The following is a 24,395-nucleotide window of genomic DNA, read 5'->3' as shown; positions in this document are numbered from 1 at the left end:
CAAAAGAAGAAACTATAAAGCCCCCAATGCAAATCCCACTTAAATGTATATTTATGTAAATAATATCCAGCCATCCCATCTCTAGCCATAAAAATGTACAGAAAAATTCAAACTAAAAGTAAATGATGGCTGCCTCTTTTGTCCTTTTTTATATCGTATTTTAGCCATTTTCTTTGATAAACAAAGGTTACTTATGTGAGTTATCACATTTACCAGCTGCACGTCTCTGAATGAGTCTGTTTGCCACTCTCCTCCCTGGTCACATGGAATGTTCATAATAGCTCCCTCACAGGCTGATTAAGAGGATTAAATAAAATTATAAGAGAACATTTAGAACCATGCCTGACAAATAGCAAGTCCTCAATGGATATTAGGTGCCATATTAATTTTAAAGATTACCATTGCATATTAAACAGAATATTGCTTTTAAAATGCTCCTGCATGTGACATAAAGTTCATGAGACTGTTCTCAGGTCCAGGCTGAGTGAAGCTGATTTCCATAGATCACTCTGTCTCAGAGATCCACTAGCAATTGTAATCTAGTCCCTTTCTGAAGACACCCTGATTGTAAACAAAGTATGATTTCTCTGACTGGTAATTTGCATGGTAACACCTCAATTAATTTAAAAAAACAAAAATACCCCAGTGCTTGTGCACATGGCATATTAAATAATGTCCAGGATGGCTTCCCTGGTGGCGCAGTGGTTGAGAATCTGCCTGCTAATGCAGGGGACATGGATTTGATCCCTGGTCCGGGAAGATCCCACATGCCATGGAGCAACTAAGGCCGTGTACCACAACTACTGAGCCTGTGCTCTAGAGCCCATGAGCCACAACTACTGAGCCTGCGTGCCGCAACTGCTGAAGTCCGTGTGCCTACAGCCCGTGCTCTGCAACAAGAGAAGCCACCACAATGAGAAGTCTGAGCACTGCAAAAAGAGTAGCCCCTGCTTGATGCAACTAGAGAAAGTCCATGCGCAGCAACGAAGACCCAACACAGACAAAAATAAATAAATAAAATAAATAAATTTAAAAATAATGTCCAGGAGATGTTCTAGTGTCTGATTTTTTTCTGTAGCATTACAGAAAAATAAAGGTTAGTTTTCATACCTGAGTCCTGGCTCACCAGCCAGTTACAGAAAGATAGATATAGGGAAAGAACACAGTAGGGATGTCTTCATATTTCTGTAGCAATGTTACTACAGCATGGAATTTCAGGGGGACGAGGTGAGTGGCTATGAGAATTGCTCCACCCCCAGGTATACGCATTCATCTCAGGGTTTTCCTTCCAGATCGTGAGTCTACTTAGCCCACCTGCCCAGCACTCAGGGGCAGGAAAACCCCATGAAACCAGAACTGCTCATATCCGTAGCAGGTCATGAAGAACCCTAGAGAACCACCCGACCTGATCCATCGCTTCTTCCGAGACACGAGATCCAGCCCGGCTCTCCTGCCGCTGGCCTGAGACTTCCTGCCAACAGAGCCCTCGCTTTCTTACCTCCTCCCAGGGAGCCAGTCTGGGGACGGGATGGCACTCCTGGAAGCGGTCCTCTTCTTCTCCCTCTGGGCTTGTGAGTTGCCTCCGAATCATTTCAGTCTACAGGAGAGATTGAAGAAGGTCTTTATTGTTGCCTCTTTACATGTCATTTGTTTATGGGAATTTCTCTTCTTTGCTTGCAGTTGGCCTTGGGCAATTAAAGTTGGAGCAACCTGAAATATCAGTTACTGGAGCAAGAGATAAGAGTGTAGTTATATCTTGCAAGGTGTCCTCTGCAGACTTTAGCAATGAATACATCCACTGGTACCGGCATAAACCAAATCAGGCTATAGAACATCTAGCATACGTCATAACAGCCCCTGCTCGAAATCACTTAGGAGGGAAGAAAAACAAGATTGAGGCCAGAAAAGACGTCCCCACTTCCACTTCTACCTTGAAAATAAGCTTCTTAGAGAAAGAAGATGAGGCCACGTACTACTGTGCCAGCTGGTTTTATGTCCACAGTGTTAGAGTTTCTTGGGTAACACACACAAGAACCATCTCCAGCTCTGTGCCTACCCACATCCTTAATACCAGCAGCTATTGAGGCTGCACAGCTGAGAGCCCCGCCTAAGTCTCCCATTAAAGAGAGCGAGTCACATGTGATTTTTTTTTACTATCCAGAGATTACTTGAAAGTTACATGGCTCATCCTCAAAGAGAAAATCACCCATTGCCAGAAAACACGCTGGTGATATTACATCTTATATCAACGTCACAACACTGTTGCAACGTAATTCTCACTTTTTCCACTTCAATACTAATAATTTGAGGCTTAGCGATGTAAAATGACTTTCCAGACGCACAGGCCCAGCAACCATGGCTCACGGGCCCAGCCGCTCCGCGGCACGTGGGATCTTCCAGGACCGGGGCATGAACCCGCGTCCCCTGCATCGGCAGGCGGACCCCCAACCACTACGCCACGACGGAAGCCCAAAATGACTTTTTAAACCTCCAAATCCCATGCTACTTGAACTCTCTCAGGCCATCCTGAATAAGTTCAGAGTTTGGTTACTCCCTACATATTTGGGGTGAATGTGGGATGGGGCTCTTGCCCTCCCTTGCAGGAAGGGGGTTACTGTTAACTCCTCACTCAGGGTCTGTGTGACAGCTCGACCAGGGCACTTCCTTTTGCCCAGGCCTCTGACCCCCAGGGGCATTAGATGATCACACAGCAAGGTGGAGACTCCTGTCAGGATCCTTTTCCCCGGGATTCTGCTGTGAACCTGCAGAGTACCACAGAGTCCATTTATTCAGGCTGCTACTCTTTCTCAGACACTGTTCTAAACCCTTTAGGTCTAATTTTTCTCATGTTTGAGACAATCCGTTGACATCAGTGCTATCATGATTCACATTTTATAGGTGACGAAACAGAGGCATGGAGATGTGATTTCCTTTGTGGTAATAGTTACCGAATGGGGGCGGAAGCCTGCAATCAGATGGGGAAAAAATAGTAGATTTTCTTCAGAAAGCATGCAAACAAGAAGATAGTGGACAAAAATCTTTAAAATATTGGAAGGGAAAACTGACATCTCAGCAAAAATATCCCTCGAAAGTCAAGGAGAATTGACGAATTCTCAGACAAAACAGAAATTGAGGGATTTCATTGCCAGCCCACCTACTCTTAAGAGATGTTAAAAGAAGTTATTCAGGAATAAAAAATATGGTATAGGTCAAAAATTTGAATTTCCATAAGAAATGATGTGCACTATGAGTATAATAAATGAAGGTAAACAGTAATCCTTTAAATTTTTTTTTTTTGCGGTACGCGGGCCTCTCACTGCTGTGGCCTCTCCCGCTGCGGAGCACAGGCTCCGGACGCACAGGCTCAGCGGCCATGGCTCATGGGCCCAGCCGCTCCGTGGCATGTGGGATCTTCCCGGACCGGGGCATGAACCCGTGTCCCCTGCATCGGCAGGTGGACTCTCAACCACTGCACCACCAGGGAAGCCCCAGGTACTGTTTTTGAAAGAGCTTGTAGTGTCCTTGAGTTTGATACACTTCAGAAAATTCAAGTTCTCCGTAATGCAGGAACGTGTGGGAAAGCACATCCACAATGGCACCCGGCTCCATTTGGGATGCCTCAAACAGTTTTGTTTCTGTCAGAACAAAGGACAGACATTGAACATGACAAGGGCACACTTCATCAAGATCTCAAAGAGACAGATTAGTATGTACATGGCGACTCAGCTTGATCTTGGTGACTGGAAAGGAAATCTCACCTTCAAAGGAGTACTAGCATTGACCTCATAGGAAGGGAAGGGCATTCATTTGTATCTTCAAAGTGGACATCCTAAATCATCTGGTAATGCATTCTTTATTTTTTCCTTGAATGGTTAAAGCGAATGTGCAATATATGTTTGACAGGCCATAAGAGAGGCTGTTCTAGTTAGCACAAAGTTCAAGCCAAATGAGGTATAAAAAGAATGACTTCCCCATACCTCAATATGTGAACATGTCTTCCATCAACACCTACCTATCTTAGTTTGGGTTCCCCAGAATATATGAGTACAAGTAGTTTATTTGAGAGGTGCAGGCAAACAAGCAGAGCAGTAAGGAAAGGAAACATGAAAGGCAAGGCAGATGATAAAGTGTATTTCGGTAACCAGTTACTAGGTCACTACAGGGAGCATAACAGGGGTTCAAAACTGAGTGATGGGGCTTCCCTGGTGGCACAGTGGTTGAGAATCTGCCTGCCGATGCAGGGGACACGGGTTTGAGCCCTGGTCTGGAAAGATCCCACATGTCGCGGAGCAACTGGGCCCGTGAGCCACAACTACTGAGCCTGCGCGTCTGGAGCCTGTGCTCCGCAACAAGAGAGGCCGTGATAGTGAGAGGCCCGCGCACCGCGATGAAGAGTGGCCCCCGCTCGCCGCAACTAGAGAAAGCCCTCGCACAGAAATGAAGACCCAACACAGCCAAAAATAAATAAATACATAAATAATTTTTTAAAAATTAGAATAAAGATGTTAATCTGAGATCACAAAACGATCTTTAAAAACAAACAAACAAAAAACTGAGTGATGAATTGTGTAATGGATTTCCTGTTATGCTCTCCTGTTTTGTGGACTGGCCATGTAAAAAGAATAGAATCTGTGGGACCCTAAGCGATCTGAAAGTCAATGTGGTGGTGAACCAGGGAATATTGCTAAGAGTCAGAACACTTCAAGGAAGTACTTACAGAGTAGAAAAATGTTCATGGTATCATATTAAGTAATAAAGACAGAGCACAGCCTTAAATATACGATATCATCATATCTATGTGAAACAAAATTTTTAAATGAACAGAAATTAATCTGAATTAAGGTGATGTTAACATCAAATGATTATAACATAAATGTTTTTTGATGAGCTTGTCAGGAGTCTGAAAGCTCCTTTATACCAGGAAGATGATCAAAATCACACTGCGACACATCTTACTGTGAAAGACTTTCATTGGCTCTAAAGCAAACCTTCCTCCCGTATTCTTGCCTCCACAGAACCAGGGCTGCCACTGCATCCTCTGTCCTGTCCTGATTCACACCCTATTCTTACTAATCACTGGCCATGCCAACCACGTGGATTTTCCTTGTATCTTTGGCTTGGGTTTGTAGGTTGACTTTTCTCCTTTCTTGTCTTTCCATTGTTTTTGTGACCAGCGTCAGCCTTTTTAAGTGCTTCTGATTGTCCCCCTTGCTTTTCAGATGGAGACACCAACATGAGAATTTCTCAGGATCGACTCTCCTCTCCCCGAAGACTAGACAGAACAGTGCATGTAAGTTGCAAACTGTCTGGGGTTCCCCTGGAGAATGCCATTGTGCACTGATATCAAGAGAAAGAAGGGGAACCCCCGAAGTGAATCCTTTATGGCTCAGCTGACAGTTACAAGCTGGATGAACCTAATTCCAGCTTGGAGACAGATAAGAAAGAGGATGGAATCATTTACCTGATAATCAATAATGTTGTCAAGTCCGATAAAGCCACCTACTACTGTGCCTGCTGGGATCTCCCAGTGTCACAGTGTCAGAAGGGACCTGGAAGAAAACCTTCTCTATTACTAACTCTCAACCCCCCTCACACTTGGGCAACCACGACAGACTCTTCAATTCTCTTAATCATGGGTTCATAGTTGTTGGAATAGGAAGGGCCTTTAGGACAAATTTAGTCCAATGTCCACTCTTCAGATGAGGAAGCTGGGGCCCAGAGATGGCAAGTGGCTTTTTGCAAAGCCAGTTAACCACAGACGTAGGACACACCTGAGTTTCAGATTCTCAGTCCAGTGCCTTTTCTTGCCTCTCTTGTGGTTAGTGTTGAACTCCTTTTAGCGCAATTGCATTTCTCTCAAAGGGAGCCCTGACAAGGATGGCTTGTCTTCATAAGTGATGTCCCCAGAACCCAACTGAGTCTGATTTGTAAGTAAATTATGTGACTGCCACACTGTTGAGAAGGGATAAAGGTCAGCAGGGGATGGACTCCCAGCTCTGTCTACCTCCCTGTTGTTTTCCTATGGCTACCCTATTATCCTACTACCAGTCTCCCTTCATTTCTGTAGCTTCCTATCTGTTGTGAAATCCTCAATGATTGGAATAATTTTCCTGGCATACACATCAAACATGGGGGTTGCTTTCTTCATGAATACGTTTGTAAATTCTTTGCCACTTACCAAAGGAGCTGCCCAACCAAGCCCTAAATTTCCTGCTCTTCAGTCTGAAACCTGGGACCAATCCTAACCAGATGGTCGTGCACTTGGTTCCAAGTTTGGTAGCCCTGATCTGCTTTTTGCAGTTCTTACCAGCCAGACTTGAAAATAACATGAAGAACAGCAATAACAACAAAATCTATACCCTTACAATACAGCTAAATACCTCTCTTCTTGGATTTCTAATAAGTAGCCAGAATAAAATTATGGATTCCAATTCCATTCCTTCACCCCAATCTGCACAATTTGCATGATTCCCCCCCGCCAAACTTTCCTATCTCAGTAAACAGCAAAGGTCTGTGTGTCATTTAACACCATGCAAGAATACTTGGTAAAAACAGATGGTGTTTTCTCAACCTTCCACATCTTTGGCTTTCTTTGGTATTCAGAAAAAAGAAATGAGGAAACCTGACAGTTCTTTAGGTATTTCCCGTCATATGAGATCTGAAAGGAAGAGACAGGAGACCCTGGGAACTGTGGATTCATCTGGTAGAAAGGAAACCACAAACTAGGCCAGAGCCTATGGTGTGCTGTCTGAGAACAGAATTGGTTGTCAAGACAAAGCCCAAAACCAAAAGTCTCAGCTCTGAGGCAGAGAACTCCCACTCTTCTCTCTCTCTGACTTGGTGCAAGTGTAGAAACTCTTATTTTCCAGCTGACACATGCAGGGTAATCAGCAAGCCCAGCACAGAAATAACCACATAATCTTAACAATAATTATAATATGAGATTCATAACTTCTGATGATCTGCCAAATTTGGATGAATTTGGTCAACTATGAAATCATCATCACACCTGAAAAAGCAATGCAAAACTCCAAGGAATCCTTCTGAAACTTGTGCTTTAGTTCACTTGACTTGCTTGTTATTTCAGTATTCATTCCTCATACTGAAGAAGGATTTAAGTTGCCTTTGTTGGTCACCTTAGAATGTGGTGAGTGACGGGTGTGTGTGTTTGCATGTGTTACATAAAGCAGGGTTACGAGCAAAATGATTTTGTAGACAACACTCAGATTTTTCCATTCTTTCCAAGAAAATGAATTCTCTGTTCCTGAACTTTTGCCTCATCTCTTCTAGATACGTGATCTCATGTGAACTTTACAAAAGTCCTGAGAAACAGATATTATCGCCTCCCTTTTAAAGATGAGGAAACCGACACTCTGAGATGTGCCCAAGGACACGTCACCAGGAACAGAGGGTCTAGAATTGGAACCTGAACTTTCTGGTTTTAAAATGTCTTTTTCTTCACTTTCAACCTCCTTAATGGTAATTTGATTTCTCCCATTTGAATTCTTCAGAAGCTCTGATAAACCTGTTAATATTTATTAACCTGGCCTTCCGTCCATCCCCACTGTCACTGCAATAAGCTGGGTCCTCAGATGCCTCTCAGTGGCTCATGGCGGCTGTCTCTGAAACATGTCTGCTTCACCGGCATTGCTCCCCTGACCAACCCACCTTTCTGCTCTTACGTTACCTTCTGATCATGTCACTAAAACCTTCAGTAAGTCACCACCATTTATTCTTTTCAAAAAATGTTTATTTGAAAATACTGGAAAAAAATAAACATTCTCCAACTTTCTCCTTCTGAAACATTAAGTATTAAGTAAAGGTGCCTCCTAATCCTCTTCCCTTTCCAAGCTCCCCTACACAACAGACCCAGTTAGTCCCCTACTTCTTTCCAGCTCACATCTCTAGATTCTTTTTCACTTAGATATTTATCTACTTGGAACCCAATATATATGGTATGAGGTAGAGAGCTATTTTTGCTTTTTCCAACAGGGTAATCAATAGTCCAAAACTTGCTTTAAAATAATCTATTATTTCCCTATTATTAAAAAATACCAGATCACTGGGGCTTCCCTGGTGGTGCAGTGGTTGGGAATCTGCCTGCCAAGGCAGGGGACACGGGTTCAGGCCCTGGTCCGGGAAGATTCCACATGCCGTGGAGCAACTAAGCCCGTGCGCCACAACTACTGAGCCTGTGCTCTAGAGCCCGCGCGCCACAATTACTGAAGCCCGTGCGCCTAGAGCCCGTGCTCTGCAACAAGAGAAGCCACCGCAGTAAGAAGCCTGCGCACCGCAACGAAGAGTAGCCCTTGCGTGCTACAATCAGAGAAAAGCCTGTGCGCAGCAACAAAGACCCAACGCAGCCAAAAACAATAAATTAAATTAAATAAATAAATTTAAAAAATACCAGATCACATTTTAATATCAGCGTACACTTGGATCATCTTCTGGAGGATTTCTGTGTTATATCAGTTTCACTATTCTTACACCTTTATCCTACTATGTCAGTAGCTTTGTAATAAGTGATTAAAATCTACTATGCTAAATGTCTCTTCACCATCGTTTTTAAGAATATTTTTCAATTATCTCATATTCATTCTTCCCATTAGAATTTAAAATCAACTTATCTAGTCCACCCTGACATTTTACAACGAAGAACAAAAAATAAAATGTTATCATAATTCTGGTTGGAATTGAGGTCAATTTATATATAGGCTTCTAGGAAAGGTTAGCATCTTTATGATCTTGAGTTTTTCCTTTACAAATATGGTATATATCTGTTTATTCAGGTTTTATTTTATGCCCTTTAGTAAAATATTATCCCTTTCATATAGTTTTTGTAATTTAATAAAGGATTTTGTAACTCTTTACTTACTCTTTTGTATTTTACTACCTACATGGATCTTGAAATATAGACAACTCCTAAAATACCTTATAACTCTGCTCATTTTCTTGGAGTAAGGTAAAACAGAGGAAAAACTATCAGAAAGGAATTGAGTGGGCATCATTTATGGCTACAGTAGGTGCAAAGGGTATTTGACAGCTCCAAGTAATAATACCTTTGAATTTTCAGTTAAAAAACCCTTTCTAAACATGATTTTCATCCAGGTCTTTCCCCATTGTGTTGGGGGTTCTGAGCTGCTGTGAATGAACAGTTGCCCACCGTGGCCTCCTCTTATTTTCATTCTCAGGGCGAGGCAATGATTGCTCACAGGACTTAGGCCGGAACCAAGTGGATCTGGAGTGGACATGGGGATACTCAGGCCCTATCCTGTCTGGGTCCTGGCAGTTGGACAGCTCATTTGTATTCAGAGGAGCACTCAGCTGCTTCTGGCAATTTCTTTTTCCTCTGATACATGTTGAGTGACATAACATTACAGAACAGCATCCCAAGACAGCATCTTTCAACTTATCAGAGAACTAGACTTAGTTTTTAAGGTTTAGTTTAAATAAGGAATCTATTATTTCAAAGAGATAGAATGCTACAAATTTCTTCTTTCATCCCACGAAAAATAATAAGTCATCACAGCACTTATTTTCTCATTTGACACTGCCTTTTTAAAAATCATGTGGCCCAATGGTAAAAGCGGTTTAGGAGAAAAGAAGAACTTTGTTCACATTGCTCAGTATATTTGTGTTGGCATATTTGCACTTTCAGTTACTGAAGCGTTTCCTCCTTTCAGAAATACATTCCCTAATCACTAATGGAGCAGCCCTGGTGTTTGTGAGAACAAAAGAGACTTTCTTTGATGCAAACTCACCAGTTTCAACACAACCGAACACCTGGAAATAAAAAAAGCCTTAATTCTCTGAATACTTTTCCTGGTAATTTAGAAAAGCAGTTGGTTGACCAGTTGGTGCTGAACTCTTCTTTTCCTGTTTTTATCCTTTTCATTTTCTATCAGTGCTTTTTAAAGTTTATGACTCGGAGGAAAACAGACATTTGGGTCAATTGATTTGAGGAAAATCTACAAAATATCAGATGCCATGAAACCTACGTTCAGGGACGTTTGAAAGAACCGGAAGATCAAATTGACTCTACAAAAATTTTAAACTGCTGGTCATGTCATGAAGTTAGGAGAAGGCTGAGATTTTTGTAGGCACTCTAACCATTGTGATAGATCAGATTGGATCAAGATATTTGGAGAAGGAACTAAGCTCATAGTAACTCTCTCTGGTAAGTAACTTTTTTCTATTTTAACTTAATAGTGAAAAATTTATAGTGGCTTTTTAGAAAAAACAAAACAAAACAATTTAGGATTCCCCCCTATCTGACTGCCACGTTCTTGTCCTCAGCATCTGAACAGCAATTTTGCAGCTACTTGTCACTGTATATGGAAACAAAACTCTCTTGTAAATGGCTTATTCTTTTCCCTGCTCATTAGCAGTTCAAATTCTACCTTTAGAAATTCAACATTTTATCCAAAAAAGAATAGACTCAGGGTAGAAATTAAAGTATTTTGAGGACCATGTCTGTAATCCTTTGCTGTAAGTTATTGGTTCAAAATGCTTTTCTTATAGATGGGCTTTTTTTTTTTTTGGTATGCAGGCCTCTCACTGCCGTGGCCGCTCCCGTCGCGGAGCACAGGCTCCAGACGTGCGGGCTCAGCGGCCATGGCTTACGGGCCCAGCCACTCCACAGCATGTGGGATCTTCCCGGACCGGGGCACGAACCCGTGTCCCCTTCATCGGCAGGCGGACTCCCAACCACTGTGCCACCAGGGAAGCCCTAGATGGGTTTTTTTTTAAATAGATTTAAAATTTTTTTTAATTTTTTCTTTGTGTCTTTATTTTTGGCTGTGTTGGGTCTTGTAGCTGTGTGCAGGCTTTCTCTAGTTGCAGCGAGCAGGGGCTACTCTGCGTTGCGGTGCACAGGCTACTCATTGCGGTGGCCTCTCTTGTTGCGAAGCACGGACTCTAGGCACACAAGCTTCAGTAGTTGTGGCACGTGGGCTCAGTAACTGTGGCATGCGGACTCAGTAGCTCTGTGGTATGTGGGATCTTCCTGGGCCAGGGATCAAACCCATGTCCCTTATATTGGCAGGCGGATTCTTAACCACTGAGCCACCAGGGAAGCGTTATGGATGGGCTTTTAAATGAGAGACAGTATTTACCTCTTCTCTATAGTTTGAGATAAACACATTGCTCCTTTCTCCCAATAACCTGAAAAAATGACATTATTGGTTTTCATTTCATCCTTAACAGCAGTGCAAAAAATTCTTATAGTAAATAACTATAGAACATCGATAAATTCCATTTGTTGTTACTCTAGCTTCTCAGAGATAGGCTGAGATCAGCTGAAATTCATGCAGTTACAACTCTTGTTACATTGCCTGGATATGGACCAGTTTCATGGGATTTGTAAGCTCAGTGGGCCATCTCAACTCCAAAGTCCATGAAAAGAGTCTGCATTGTTGTATATTCTCATTCGCTCCTTCTCTCAGCAAACATTTATTGAGGACACTTTCTGTGCTGGATGCTGGAGATAAAAGGGTGAACAAGACACAGATAGGACAGGTCCCAACACTCAAACAGCTTCCAGTCTAGTGGAAAAGTCTTCTAGATTCTGGCTTGACTGGGCCCCATATTCTTTGGCCTGTGGCTGCCAGAGAGGTAGGAGGTCTTGCATTGATGAGTTTGTTTCCTTTCTTAATTGATGTAATACCTATAAAATCCATATACTTTGTTTACTGGAAGATTTTGATGAAATGGCCACAACCATCCCATTAAAGGGAATAATAATATCACCTACTGTTTACTGAGGACCAGACGCCAAGATAAGTAGTTTCAGTGCCTTATCTCCTTCCTCAACAGGAATCCTCTTCTTCCCATTTCATAGATAAGGAAACTGAGGTTTAGAGAAGTTCAGTTACTTGCCTAAAGGCACATGACTAGTTACTGTGGCAAAATTTCAGATCCAATAGCGACTTGTTGATTCCAAAGTGCAGGGTCCGGACCATTATGTGATGTTAAACGTCATGTTTTTATATTCTGAATATTTAATCTTTTGTATTCTGACCTTTTAAAAGGATTTTGTAATTGACTACCTAATTCATAATAGTTCATAGTTTGTATTAATACTCATGTGTGAAAATAGTGCTCCTGCTTCTTTCTAATCATGGCACCAAAAGGACCTTGCTCCTCCCAGAAAAGATCATGTAAGTCATACTGAATATCCAATTATTAAATACTCAAAATATGATTCTTAGAGTATCCTTATAGAATGGCAATTCATTTTGACACCATTTCTCTCAATTTTCCTTCTGTATTGGCATCAAATTTGCTAAAAATATTGAATCTGGTAAAAGAATTATAGCATTTATACTAAATTGCATAACTTAGAGCTGCTTCTCCAGACATGATGGGAGCGAAAAATACCAAATACACACTATTATATTTAAAATAGATAACCAACAAAGACCTACTCTGCTCAATATTCTGTAACATCCTAAATGGGAAAAGAATTTGAAAAAGAATAGACACATGTATATGTATAACTGAATCACTTTGCTGTACACCTGAAACTCACACAACATTGTTAATCAATTATACTCCAATATTAAATAAAAATTTTTAAAAATAGTGCAGAAAAGGTGATACCAAATGCTTGAGAAATACCAAACTGAATAGGATTCTCTGATGAGCAGTGGAGGATTTTATTTCAATGCCCTTGAAACCATAAGGTTATTTTCAGGTAGAAAGGAGCAGTCTTTCAGCAATGAATAGCTTAAGAGCCCATCATTAAAAATACACACTCTGTTGCAACTCATCTACTGGTCTACTGAATGAGGATTGGATTCTGGAAAGAAGTTACTTTAGAATTAACCCAGATACCTACCTCTCAATACATATATATCACAAAATACCTATAAAAGGTAATGAATATACATTTATTAAATAATCAAATACACTATTCCTAGTTCAACTTTGGAAATTAAAGAAACATTAACTGTATACCCTAAGCATGAACTGATTTTATACATGAAAACCCTTTAAGGGAGGATATTTAGAAGATTTAGGCAAAATGGTGAGAAAAAATGGAAACATACTCTCCAGTGTATGTGAGGTGAGATGGGAACTGACATAACCCAAGCTGCCCAATAAGAGCAGTTTCAATTTTTCAATTCTTTACCAAGTTCGTACCTAATGTGCTTTTGCTTGAGTTCCATCTTTGTTTATTGTTAGCAGGGCCAGTTTTTAATATATTTATACAAATACTGAAAAAATATGGGCACAATTTTAAAGCAGGCCGAGAGGGAGATTTCTACAAAGGCTTTTAAGATAGTGTGCTAACATATGACAAGAGCGTCAAAGTGTTTGGTTCTGGAACACAGCTCATTGTTACAGGTAAATATTCTTTAAATTCTGTACTAAGGTAGGGGAGGGAGGCAAGCAATACAGGCACTGCATGCTGCAGTGCTGGTGTTGGTCCAGAATTCTTGGATTTGATCCCTGTTTGGTCACGAATCAGGGTGGGGTCTCTGGAGAGGTCGGTGACTCCATCCAGGTCCTTGGAGTCTGCCTGGTTCCTTCTCTGCCTGACCTAGTACAGAGGACATTGACAAGAGTTAGCCAGTTAAACCAAGTGTGAGTCCCTCAGTGGTGGATACATTAGGTTCATTGGGTCTTGGAAAATTTCAAAGACTCTTAGGTGGTTTTTAAATTTGATTCCAGAAAGAACCGATGGAAAAATTGGACAAATATTGTTCATGTTCAACTTGTCATTTAGTTAGAGAATGATTAGTATCAAGTAGCAAGATATTTAACTTTGCAACCATATTCAAGCATGTCTTAAGGTGGATTTTTTTTTTCCTAAATTCAATCCAGTAAATTTGTTCCCTCCTCATTTGCCTTAAAGGTGAAATTTTGCCTGGATGAGGGGGGAACATCTCTCAAGGATGTTCCTACCCTATGAGATCCATGGAAATGAAAGTTTTTAAGAATTTTCACAAAGTTGATAAAGCATTGAAAAAAATGAAAGAATTATATATTTTGATCTCTTTAGCAGACTTTTTCCTCACTTAGCAAGAAAAATGAGATTAAAATGTGTCTGTTTTTCATTTCTGTTGTTCTGTTTGCAAACATAGATTATGAACACTTTAGGCACATAGAACAAGAAAATAAATATTAATCCTTTATCTCAATTGCTATTATCTCAACACCAATATTTATTGCCTCTAAAATTTATAGCCAATAAGTTTGAGTTTCATACTCATGTTTATAAGGAAAAAAATTAAATTCATACAGCAAATGGTCGAGATGTAAAGTCAATTAAATGTAGTTAGAAATGTCATAAATTTGAAATTCTTATTTAAATATAAATTAGCTGTAATTATTTATTTGATTAAAAATGTGACAAGACAAAATAGAACATGTAAGTCAAGATCAACAAAGTACATATACAGTTGGAGAAATTTTTAGTGTCATTATTATAATCAATCAAATATTATTTGCGCTAAAATTGAGATGTATAAAATTAAAATAAGCACACTGTGAACTAACTATATTTACAGTATGAGTAAAAAATCAACATTGTTTGCTTACTGATTTAGTATAAAAATCAGAAACTTGGCTACAAAGGCAGAAATTCTCAAGAATATTTTTCCTTTTCTGCTCAATGGGGAAATCCAGTTCTTTTCTTAAGAAATTGCCCATTGAATTATTAAACTAAATCCAAACTAGTCAAAAGACAATATCAGTAAAGCATTAGTGTTTCAATTGAAGATCAAATTGGAAAGAGTTCTAACATTTATAATTTCAGTTGTTATATTAACAATAAATGTATAATCAAGGACATTCCAGCATTCAAGTGACATCCTTTGCAAACTGTGATGTTTTTGTACATATCCTGACGTTATGTCTGCAAGAAAACTCGGGAACCATAACTTTTAACATTACACTAATTACATATACTCTTTATTCAGCAGGTGTAAACACAGAAATATTTGAGTTTGAAAACAGTTCAGCAGCCCAACAAGGTAGACTCAAATTTGGGGGGAGACAATAAAAGTCAAAATATGGTGCCTTCTTAGTCATGCTTCAACTTCAAATGAAATTCCAAAATAAAATGTGTTCTTGATGAACATTTTCTAAAGTGGAACAAAATTCTGTAAGTGCATTACCTGGTAAGGTAAATATAAAAGCATTTCCAAAAATAATATATTTTAATAGAAATATTGGAAGTATTGCTGTTTTACTTCTAAACTCAAGGCACTCTGTTGGAGGTGCAACTTTAATATTGCCCTCCTCAAAAATCTAGAGTGGTTCAGATGTGACATTGAGAAGTTGTACAAAATTAGAAGTCAACAAGAACTTCTTCACTTCAGAACTGAGCATGGGACCCACATTTGAAGCTCAAAGTTCAACTTGATAGATTGTCAAATACAGGTGGAGGTAGAGTCCCATTAATACAAGTAACTGTATATTGTTTTTAAAATGATAACCCCCTCCTGATATTTATTTATTTAGGAATTAAGATAAATATGGTGCATTCCGGAATCAGTTAAATGAAGAATGAGGTTCCACAGAGATGCAGAACATGAGAATGTATTAACCGGCCAAAGACAGTGTGTTAACAAAACACAGGATAGGAAAGGGAAATAGCTTAGAAGTGACTAAAGATTCTTACCTGTAGGGAGACCATCAAAGTTACATGGTCTTCTCCCCCAACCCTACCACCCACTCTCATCCCCCTTAAAACAGGCTCCACTATGATAGAACAAAAGAGATTTAAGAAAATAAATTTGTTCTTGAATGTTCCAAGCATTGATATGGGGCAGTTTTAAGTCATATTCCAACTTAGCAAGTGGAGAAGGAACCAAAGCCAAGGTGCAAGCCAGCCTCTGTTCCTGAACAGCTGTGACTTTGGGCAGGTTATATAACCTCTTGAATATCTCTTCCCATTGAAAATAAGAGCAATAATAAGTACCTAGACATCTACTGTGGATGAAAGGTCATGATGAGAACTAATTCAATGGAAGCTTTTCTTCCTTTTACTATAAACTAGGTGGTTCCAAACCACATAATATTTATGTTTCTCTAACAATTCTTTTCAATTCTATTCCATTATCCCCTACAGATAGAAGCCTTGATGTAGACATGTCTCCCAAGCCCACTATATTTCTTCCTTCGATTGATGAAATAAACCTCCATGAGGCTGGAACACATCTTTGCCTTCTCGAGAATTTTTTCCCTGACGTCATTAAGGTCTATTGGAAAGAAAAGAATGGCAACAGAGTTCTGGAATCCCAGCAGGGAAATATCATCAAGACTAATGATACATACATGAAATTCAGCTGGCTGACTGTGACTAAAAGGTCAATGGATAATGAACACGTATGTATCATCAAACACGAGAATAATAAAAGAGGAATCGATCAAGAGATTCTTTTCCCTTCAATTAATGAAGGTATGTGATTATAAAGAAACATAACCTCCCATCATTCTTTTTTTCAAAGAAAATACCCCACCTTGATGATCAAGCGTTAATGAAAAACAAATATAAATTGTTAAATGTTGTTACATTTAATGGTAGCATAAATGTCCTGCTATTTCCCCACAAAATTAAAATTGTATTGGTTTTGAAACATAAAAAAGAAAACAATTTACTGAAGCTTTTTCAGCTCAGTTTTATCATCTGAAATATAAAGGTCACAATGATGTATTTTAGGGTTGCTGTATAGATTAAATGAAACAACCCATGTCAAAGTACCTATCAATTTAGCACACAATAAATGCACAAAGAGAGACTCCATTTTTGATGACATTACTTGGTCAGGAAATAAGAACATTCACACATCTTTCCAGAAGGTTCCACTCGGCAAGCAGAGTCCCTCTCACTTCACTCTTACTTTACTCAAAGTATAACCCAGAAATAATGAGTTATTAAATGACAAAATGGTGTTCGTATGAGGAAGCCAGATCATGGCTCAACAAAATGTAGAATAATTACTGCTGCATGTTTATTATGGTCTTAGGTTTTTGAGGTTTGTGTTTTACCTACCACTTAAGCTAAAATTTTGTAATTGAAGATTGGGTGAGCCTAAAGTGTGCAGACTTACTCCCATTTTACATAATGAATGCATTTCTTGCCATTGGTAAATGCCTCTCAAGAAACTTTTATTGCAGCCCTAGCACATGCCAGGCCTGGAGGGATGTGTGGATGAACACTCGGGTGAATTACTGTCCAGGAGGATGCACTACAGTAAAGAGAGTATACACTTTTCCTAATCACTCAGGGTCTCTCATGATTCAGGCATGATGTCCCAAAGGAGTCCCTTTGATGCAGATGCTGTGCATATCCACACAGTGTGGGCAGAGGGCTGGCTGTACCTTGGCCCGGGCAGTGGTTCTGTAACTCACTGGACTCGGGACTTAATGACCTGAGTGTTCACCTAACAGACCAGAGGACCCAGAGTGCCCATCAGAAGAAACCATTTTGTTATCAGTTCTTTTCTCTGTGGTTAGGAAAACTTTTTAAGCAGTGGCAACCAAGCATAAAACAAAACTGTGCAAAGATTTTGGTGTGTAGCAGTCTGAATTTCTGATGCAAGTCTTTATCTTCTCAGATCGTGAGTTCATCCAGTGATCAAATTACATTCGAGCACTTGCCTTGGCTTTGTCCTGGGGCTGCAATGAAGAGCAAATGAAATAATGTCAGTGAAAACGCTTGCTTTCCAAACCATAACACTGATGTATTTATTCATGCATTCGTCGTATTTATTGATGTGCTTTTCTCAAACTAACTAGAGTAAGATTACAAAAACAACCCTAATTTTCTATTTCCACAGCTCAGAAACAGAGGGGAAGCAAATACGCAAATGGTAAGTTTAACATAACCTTGGGCTTAAACCTTGGGCTTTATTTATCTATTAGGTTTTGATTTTGCTAGTGATCAGGGAAAAACAAAATGATAAGATCCATGGTGATGATGATCATAAAGGAGAGAAGTTCCCGTTCATAATGTGTTTTACTTGGCATTTAATTTCTGAAATAAATGTCTCCCATGGGCTTCTCAGTGCAACATAGCAAATGGGGCATTTCTGTCAATGTCATTCTACACTAAATTCCTAATGCTGTTTCATAGAAGTTTTTGTTGGTTGTTGTTTTTGTTGTCTTAATGAAAGATAAAAATATAACATGGAAGCACAAATCAATGAAGTGATCTTGAAGGCTCATAAAAGTAATCTTGTCCAAGTTCTTGATTGAGAAAGAGAACTTAGGATATTCACACAAATTTTATGATGAAAACTTTTTATGCTATTGTTTTTACCTCAATGAATGCATGGTGAGAAGTGATTTTTATTTATCTTATAATAAATAAATTCACTGAAAGGAAAAGAAAGAGGTTTTTAAGACATATTAAAGTCAGTTCTTAAGTATATTTTAACATCTAACATGAGGGTACTAACATTTTCCTTCTTGGGATTTACCCCAAAGTCTACACAGGTTTACCCTCTACCTGAAAGTAGACTGTTCCTATGAAACCTTTCCTAAGCTGAAAGGCATAAAGCGAAGAAGCAATCATCTTAAGACAGATCTTGCTAACAGATGCGCAAAGTAAATGGAGATAAGGCACAGATACTCGCAGATACAGTTCAGAGCTATGGCAGCTTGATGCTGAAATGCTGAGTGTAGTCCCTTGGCGATGCTGTTCTTCTTGCTGGAGTGCCCGCTGCCTCTATCATGGCTGGCTGCAAAACAAACACTAAATGCTATTTTTGCTTTTAACCTTTTCTCGTAAAAGTGAAAATCCTCTTCAGATTTCTTTCTGTTAGCAAAAACAGGTACTAATGTAGGTCTTTTGTAAAAGCGAAGTGGTGTAAACATTTGAAAAATAGGGGATACTTGTACCTTGAAGCCATTTTTTAGAGCAAACCAAATAAAGATCTCCTTGAACCATATCATAAACTAGAACCGTATCATATGTACTAAAACACATCTAGGAGAAAAAGAATAAACCAAACAACCTCTGTGTCTCTGATTTCCTCCATCCAACAGTCTATTATATTTTTTAAGAAATTTTGTTTTTGTATGAATGTAGGAGAAAAAGGATAAACCAAACAACCTCTGTGTCTCTGATTTCCTCCAACCAACAGTCTATTATTTTTTTAAAGAAATTTTGTTTTTGTATGAATGTAGGAGAAAAAGGATAAACCAAACAACCTCTGTGTCTCTGATTTCCTCCATCCAACAGTCTATTATATTTTTTAAGAAATTTTGTTTTTGTATGAATGTAGGAGAAAAAGGATAAACCAAACAACCTCTGTGTCTCTGATTTCCTCCAACCAACAGTCTATTATTTTTTTAAAGAAATTTTGTTTTTGTATGAATGTAGGAGAAAAAGGATAAACCAAACAACCTCTGTGTCTCTGATTTCCTCCATCCAACAGTCTATTATATTTTTTAAGAAATTTTGTTTTTGTATGAATGTAGGAGAAAAAGGATAAACCAAACAACCTCTGTGTCTCTGATTTCCTCCATCCAACAGTCTATTATTTTTTTAAAGAAATTTTGTTTTTGTATGAATGTAGGAGAAAAAGGATAAACCAAACAACCTCTGTGTCTCTGATTTCCTCCAACCAACAGTCTATTATTTTTTTATTTATTTTTTATTTTTTTATTTTTTTTTTTTTGCTGTACGCGGGCCTCTCACTGCTGTGGCCTCTCCCGTTGCGGAGCACAGGCTCCGGACACACAGGCTCCGCGGCCATGGCTCGCGGGCCCAGCCGCTGCGCGGCATGTGGGATCTTCCGGGATAGGGGCACGAACCCGTGTCCCCTGCATCGGCAGGCGGACTCTCAACCACTGCGCCACCAGGGAAGCCCCTATTATTTTTTTAAAGAAATTTTGTTTTTGTATGAATGTAGGAGAAAAAGGATAAACCAAACAACCTCTGTGTCTCTGATTTCCTCCAACCAACAGTCTATTATTTTTTGAAAGAAATTTTGTTTTTGTATGAATGTAGGAGAAAAAGGATAAACCAAACAACCTCTGTGTCTCTGATTTCCTCCAACCAACAGTCTATTATTTTTTTAAAGAAATTTTGTTTTTGTATGAATGTAGGAGAAAAAGGATAAACCAAACAACCTCTGTGTCTCTGATTTCCTCCAACCAACAGTCTATTATTTTTTTAAAGAAATTTTGTTTTTGTATGAATGTTTGCCTTTTTTTTTCCGTTGTAGATAAATACAACTATCACCTCAGGTTTTCATATTAACTAGAAATATGATTTGGTCTATCTCTCTATCCTGGAAAGAAGTGAACTGAAATGCTGAGCTCCTGTAATAAATATTTCATTTGTTAAGAATAATTAAGATCTCTGGAAAAGAAGATGTTTTCAGTGGCCACCATGGTGGAATTATGTTGTCTCTCTATAGATTAATTTCTCTGTATTTCTATGGATTATTTTTTCAAAGTAATTCCCACCCACTCTATCTCATTTAATCCCCCATGACCATCCTTTGAATGCACTCTGTCATCACTGATATGACTTATCCTCTAATCTTTATTCCTCTTTTGTACCGTGGAATACCCCCAAATACAACTCACTCCAGTGTCACTGGGGAGTTAAGGGAGATAATGCATATGAAGTATTTAAGCAAGTACCTGGCACAGTAATAATCACTCACTAGCTATTAGCCTCATTTATATGTTATCCTGACATCCACAAACTCCACAACTGCAGAAAATCACGTACATGAGTTGGGGATACTGCGGGTATGTGTGATCTGGAAAGGTTTGACTGCATTTTTTTTTTTTTTTGATGGGAAATTTACCTAAGCCAGACTCCTTCAAACATGAGGTTCTGTTGTAGATTCTGGGATTGGATGCATCCATTTGGGGAGCATCCCTTCATGTCAGCAGTGGGCGCTGAAGATGCGGAGCAGCCGTTTTTTCTGACGATTTGTCTTTTGACAGTATTTCCTGAACACTTTGGGGTGTAGGAGAGGCGAACACAGAAGGAAACCAAGATGGTCTCGGATATTACCCTCCAGTTGTAATAAAGAAGAACAAAAATGTACCCTTCATGAACTTGAACATCCTCGGATACATTAAACAGTGTATGAACTAGATCTACTGAATTACATTGAATCAGACCACCTATTCCCAGATTGTAGGCATCTTTTTTTTTTATTTTTATTTTTTTTCTGGTACGCGGGCCTCTCACTGCTGTGGCCTCTCCCGTTGCGGAGCACAGACTCCGGACGCGCAGGCTCAGCGGCCATGGCTCACAGGCCCAGCCGCTCCGTGGCATGTGGGATCTTCCCGGACCGGGGCACGAACCCATGTCCCCTGCACCGGCAGGCGGACTCTCAACCACTGCGCCACCAGGGAAGCCCGGCATCTTATTTTTAATGATTCTTTCCTCTCTCGGCAGATTCTATCAGTCTGTCTATACAGAGACACACACAGAGATGCACACTGTCAAATAATGGATATAAACAATTCACTAATACTTGCTCTTATTTCTTGTAGAGGTCACTACACATGCCTGCGTGAAAAAAGGAAGTGGTAAGTTTTTGTCTAGGTTTGCCTTTATGTCATGTAAAGCACATTTTTTTTTCCTCTGGATAAATTTAACTTTTGAACTTCCTTGGTTAAGGTAGAAAAACCAGAATGTCTGGATGCTGCAGAAATAGACTGAGTGATATTTTAAGTAAATCTATCATCATTTCCTAGGAGTCACCTTAACACAGTAAATGCTGGTTTTGGCGTGACATGACTCTAAATTAGGGGATGCAGTGATAGGTTCTGAATTATTTCAACAGTGGATTTCCTCCACTGTGTGGCTTGTGTTTCTAATGACTAGGGAAACGTGATATCAAGTTGTTTGTAGATTTTTAAAAAAGTTTTAGCCCTTGCTAGTAGCTAATACATGAACTGACACTTACTGAGAGCTTCGTATACACAAGGTGTTGTGCTGTGTCTTGCCTACATATTCTGTTTACTGCTTATAATTCTCCTAGGAGGTGATACAATATTTTCCCCTCACTTTACAGATGAGGGTAATGAGCTACAATTAATTAAGTCCCTTGTATGAAGCCACACAGCTCTATCTGGGGATTCAACCCAACCCATCTGAATCAACGGTTCATGCACTTACTCAGTTCTCTATCCCTTCTCTAAGATATACATATAGAGAAAGAATCCCAAAGTCAAAGCTCTGAGACACAGTGGGCAGGGCTGTAAGAGCCTGGGCTTCCGCTATCACAGACTGGACTTTAACCCCAGTTCTTTCATTACTAGTTGTATGAATATGGGTAAATTCCTTACATTTTCTGAGCAATACAGTCATCATCCGCCAATAGGGAACAGTTACACCCTACTCAGTTATTGCAGACATAAGGTCACATATGTGGAATATCTCCCATAGGGTATCCATTTAGCTGGCCCAGAATCAGTACTAGTTGGTGGCGCTTTCTCCCTACATGAAGGTTCTAAGTGAATGTAGAAGCACTGGCTCTGGCCGTGCTGATCCTTCTTCCGTTCCCCATATCAGGGGGCCTGGAACTCAGCTAACACCTGAGCTGACTGAGGGCAGTGAGTTATGAGCACATCACCTCCTGAGATCCCTTTCCACACCAAGTGCTGGTGATTCTGGAATTCTGAGTCTATGAAGATGAAGCGTGGAAAAGGGAAATTTCCTCAGGAACGGATTCAGCCTTGTGGTCCGTTCAGTAGCCAAGTCAGGCCTGTCATCACTGTTGTTAATTATTTCTTGACATCATATGTGTCTTCGAAAACTTGATAGGAGAGGAAGTGCCATTACTTAATAACATCCTAGCCACAGTGAGAGATGTTAAAGAAAATACAGGTGACTGAGGCATGAGATCCTAAAGTTTCAGAGAATTTGGATTAAAAAGTTTATTCCACTTTGTGCAATGTTCTCTTTACTAAGCCCTCAACCACCCCACTGTGAACACCAGCAGATTTCCCTGATTTGTACCCCTCATAGGAATCTCATTGATGCTTCCAACTGTGACACATTCCCCCATCACTGTGTTTTAGCCTCTCAAAAGAACAGGTGAAACTAACCAAGATGTCTTCTTCTAGATTCCCTGAAGCTGCAGCTCATAAACACCTGTGCCTGCTACACTTACCTCTTTCTCCTCCTCAAGAGCTCGGTCTACTTTGTCATCATCGCCTTCTGTGTGTATAGGAGAACAGCCGTCTGCGGCCATGGGAAGAGCTCGTGACAGAAGGGACCACAAAGGGGTCACCTTTCCTTCATCATCTCGTGTCTCTAAAAGTGTCTGCCGAGGATCTAGCTGGGCTTCCTTTCTGGGTTTGGGTTATTTCAGTTCACATGTGTATTCTTCTATGTGCCATTATTGTGTAAGGGCTTTTCAAACCACTGGGCAAGCAGACAGTTTGACTCTGTAACAGGGAATTCTGCCATTACTCAGGGGCAGGGCCCAGGGCTGGCCCAGGGGAGCCTCTCCCACCACTGTCCCCACAACCTCATCAGGTCCTCCTGCCCCCGAGTCCTCGTGCCTCCTGAGGGCACACAGCGGGCAGCTCCCCTCTCCTCCCTCAGTGCCTCCACCCAGACCATGGCCCCGACCCTCCCTGCCACCCACCCTGGGGCCGCCAGCTTTGCCACTTGAATCCTGTCCTTTGATTTTCATAAGAGACACAAAAAATAAAAAAAGAAATCAAAAGTCCACTTTGGTCTGTGTATTTTAATGTCATGAAATCTAACCGAGGTAAGAAACAGCATGACAACCGAGCTATGAAATCCAGCGCTGGTTGTAATAATGGTCACACCGCATTTCTGAGTGTTTCCCCGAGGTGCTGATTACAGTCCTTTCTTTGGGGCACTGGCTCCAACGGCACCCACCGCCAAACGAAGGTGCCCGGGTTCCTTCGCTTTCAAAGGTCACCGAATTCAGACTCATTGGTTTGGGACGTTCCTGTGATGACAGTGTGACAGCCAGCGTGGCCTGCACTGCGTGTGTTCAGATCTGTACTAGTGTCTCACAGGCACTGACTCCTGATCCTCACATCAACCCCGTGAGAACTGCACCAACACCAGAGGGGCACTGGGCGGAGGGTGAAGCACACAGACTCTGACCCCAGAGGGCCTGAGTTTGAACCCTGGGTCTTTTATTGTTGTAAATAAATAAGAGAGGCTGTTATAAATGTAATTAAAGAATAAGAACAAGAGCAAGAGACTATCAAAATGAGTGGACAAAACTGTCAACTAAACTCAAGTGAAAAATACAGTAAAATGGAAACTTAGTTGTTAAACAAGTCATGCATTGTAGAAAAAATGTATAAGCTAGAATCTAAAAATGAATAAATTACATGCACACACAGATATATATATATATCTATCTCACGTATAACATATAGAAGATATATAAATATGTATATCTATATGATTAGAAAAA

General features: G+C 40.1%; 1 protein-coding gene across 1 annotated transcript; it reads left to right on the top strand.

Moving 5' to 3' along the window:
- The first annotated feature begins 1,318 nt into the window (after positions 1-1,318).
- TARP (TCR gamma alternate reading frame protein) lies at positions 1,319-23,664 on the top strand. The gene is made up of 7 exons (XM_081244512.1): positions 1,319-1,571; positions 1,681-1,987; positions 10,101-10,177; positions 16,079-16,408; positions 17,790-17,822; positions 21,478-21,513; positions 23,056-23,664. Exons 1-7 carry the CDS (start codon positions 1,529-1,531, stop codon positions 23,196-23,198), a joined length of 969 nt encoding a protein of 322 aa, XP_081100638.1. The 5' UTR covers positions 1,319-1,528; the 3' UTR covers positions 23,199-23,664.
- The last annotated feature ends 731 nt before the right edge of the window (positions 23,665-24,395 follow it).

Source organism: Mesoplodon bidens (genome assembly GCF_964165515.1).
Source record: "Mesoplodon bidens genome assembly, chromosome: 9".
Taxonomy (NCBI): Eukaryota; Metazoa; Chordata; class Mammalia; order Artiodactyla; family Ziphiidae; genus Mesoplodon; species Mesoplodon bidens.
Note: the sequence above shows the minus strand (reverse complement) of the source record. Positions and strands in the feature narration are given on the sequence as shown.

Excerpts from the sequence above, each read along its gene's own strand:
- TARP (XM_081244512.1), top strand. The coding sequence starts at position 1,529 with ATGGCACTCCTGGAAGCGGTCCTCTTCTTCTCCCTCTGGGCTT. Across the intron at positions 1,988-10,100 it reads ACGTACTACTGTGCCAGCTG|GCACTCTAACCATTGTGATA; the intron begins GTTTTATGTCCA and ends AGATTTTTGTAG. Across the intron at positions 10,178-16,078 it reads GCTCATAGTAACTCTCTCTG|ATAGAAGCCTTGATGTAGAC; the intron begins GTAAGTAACTTT and ends TATCCCCTACAG.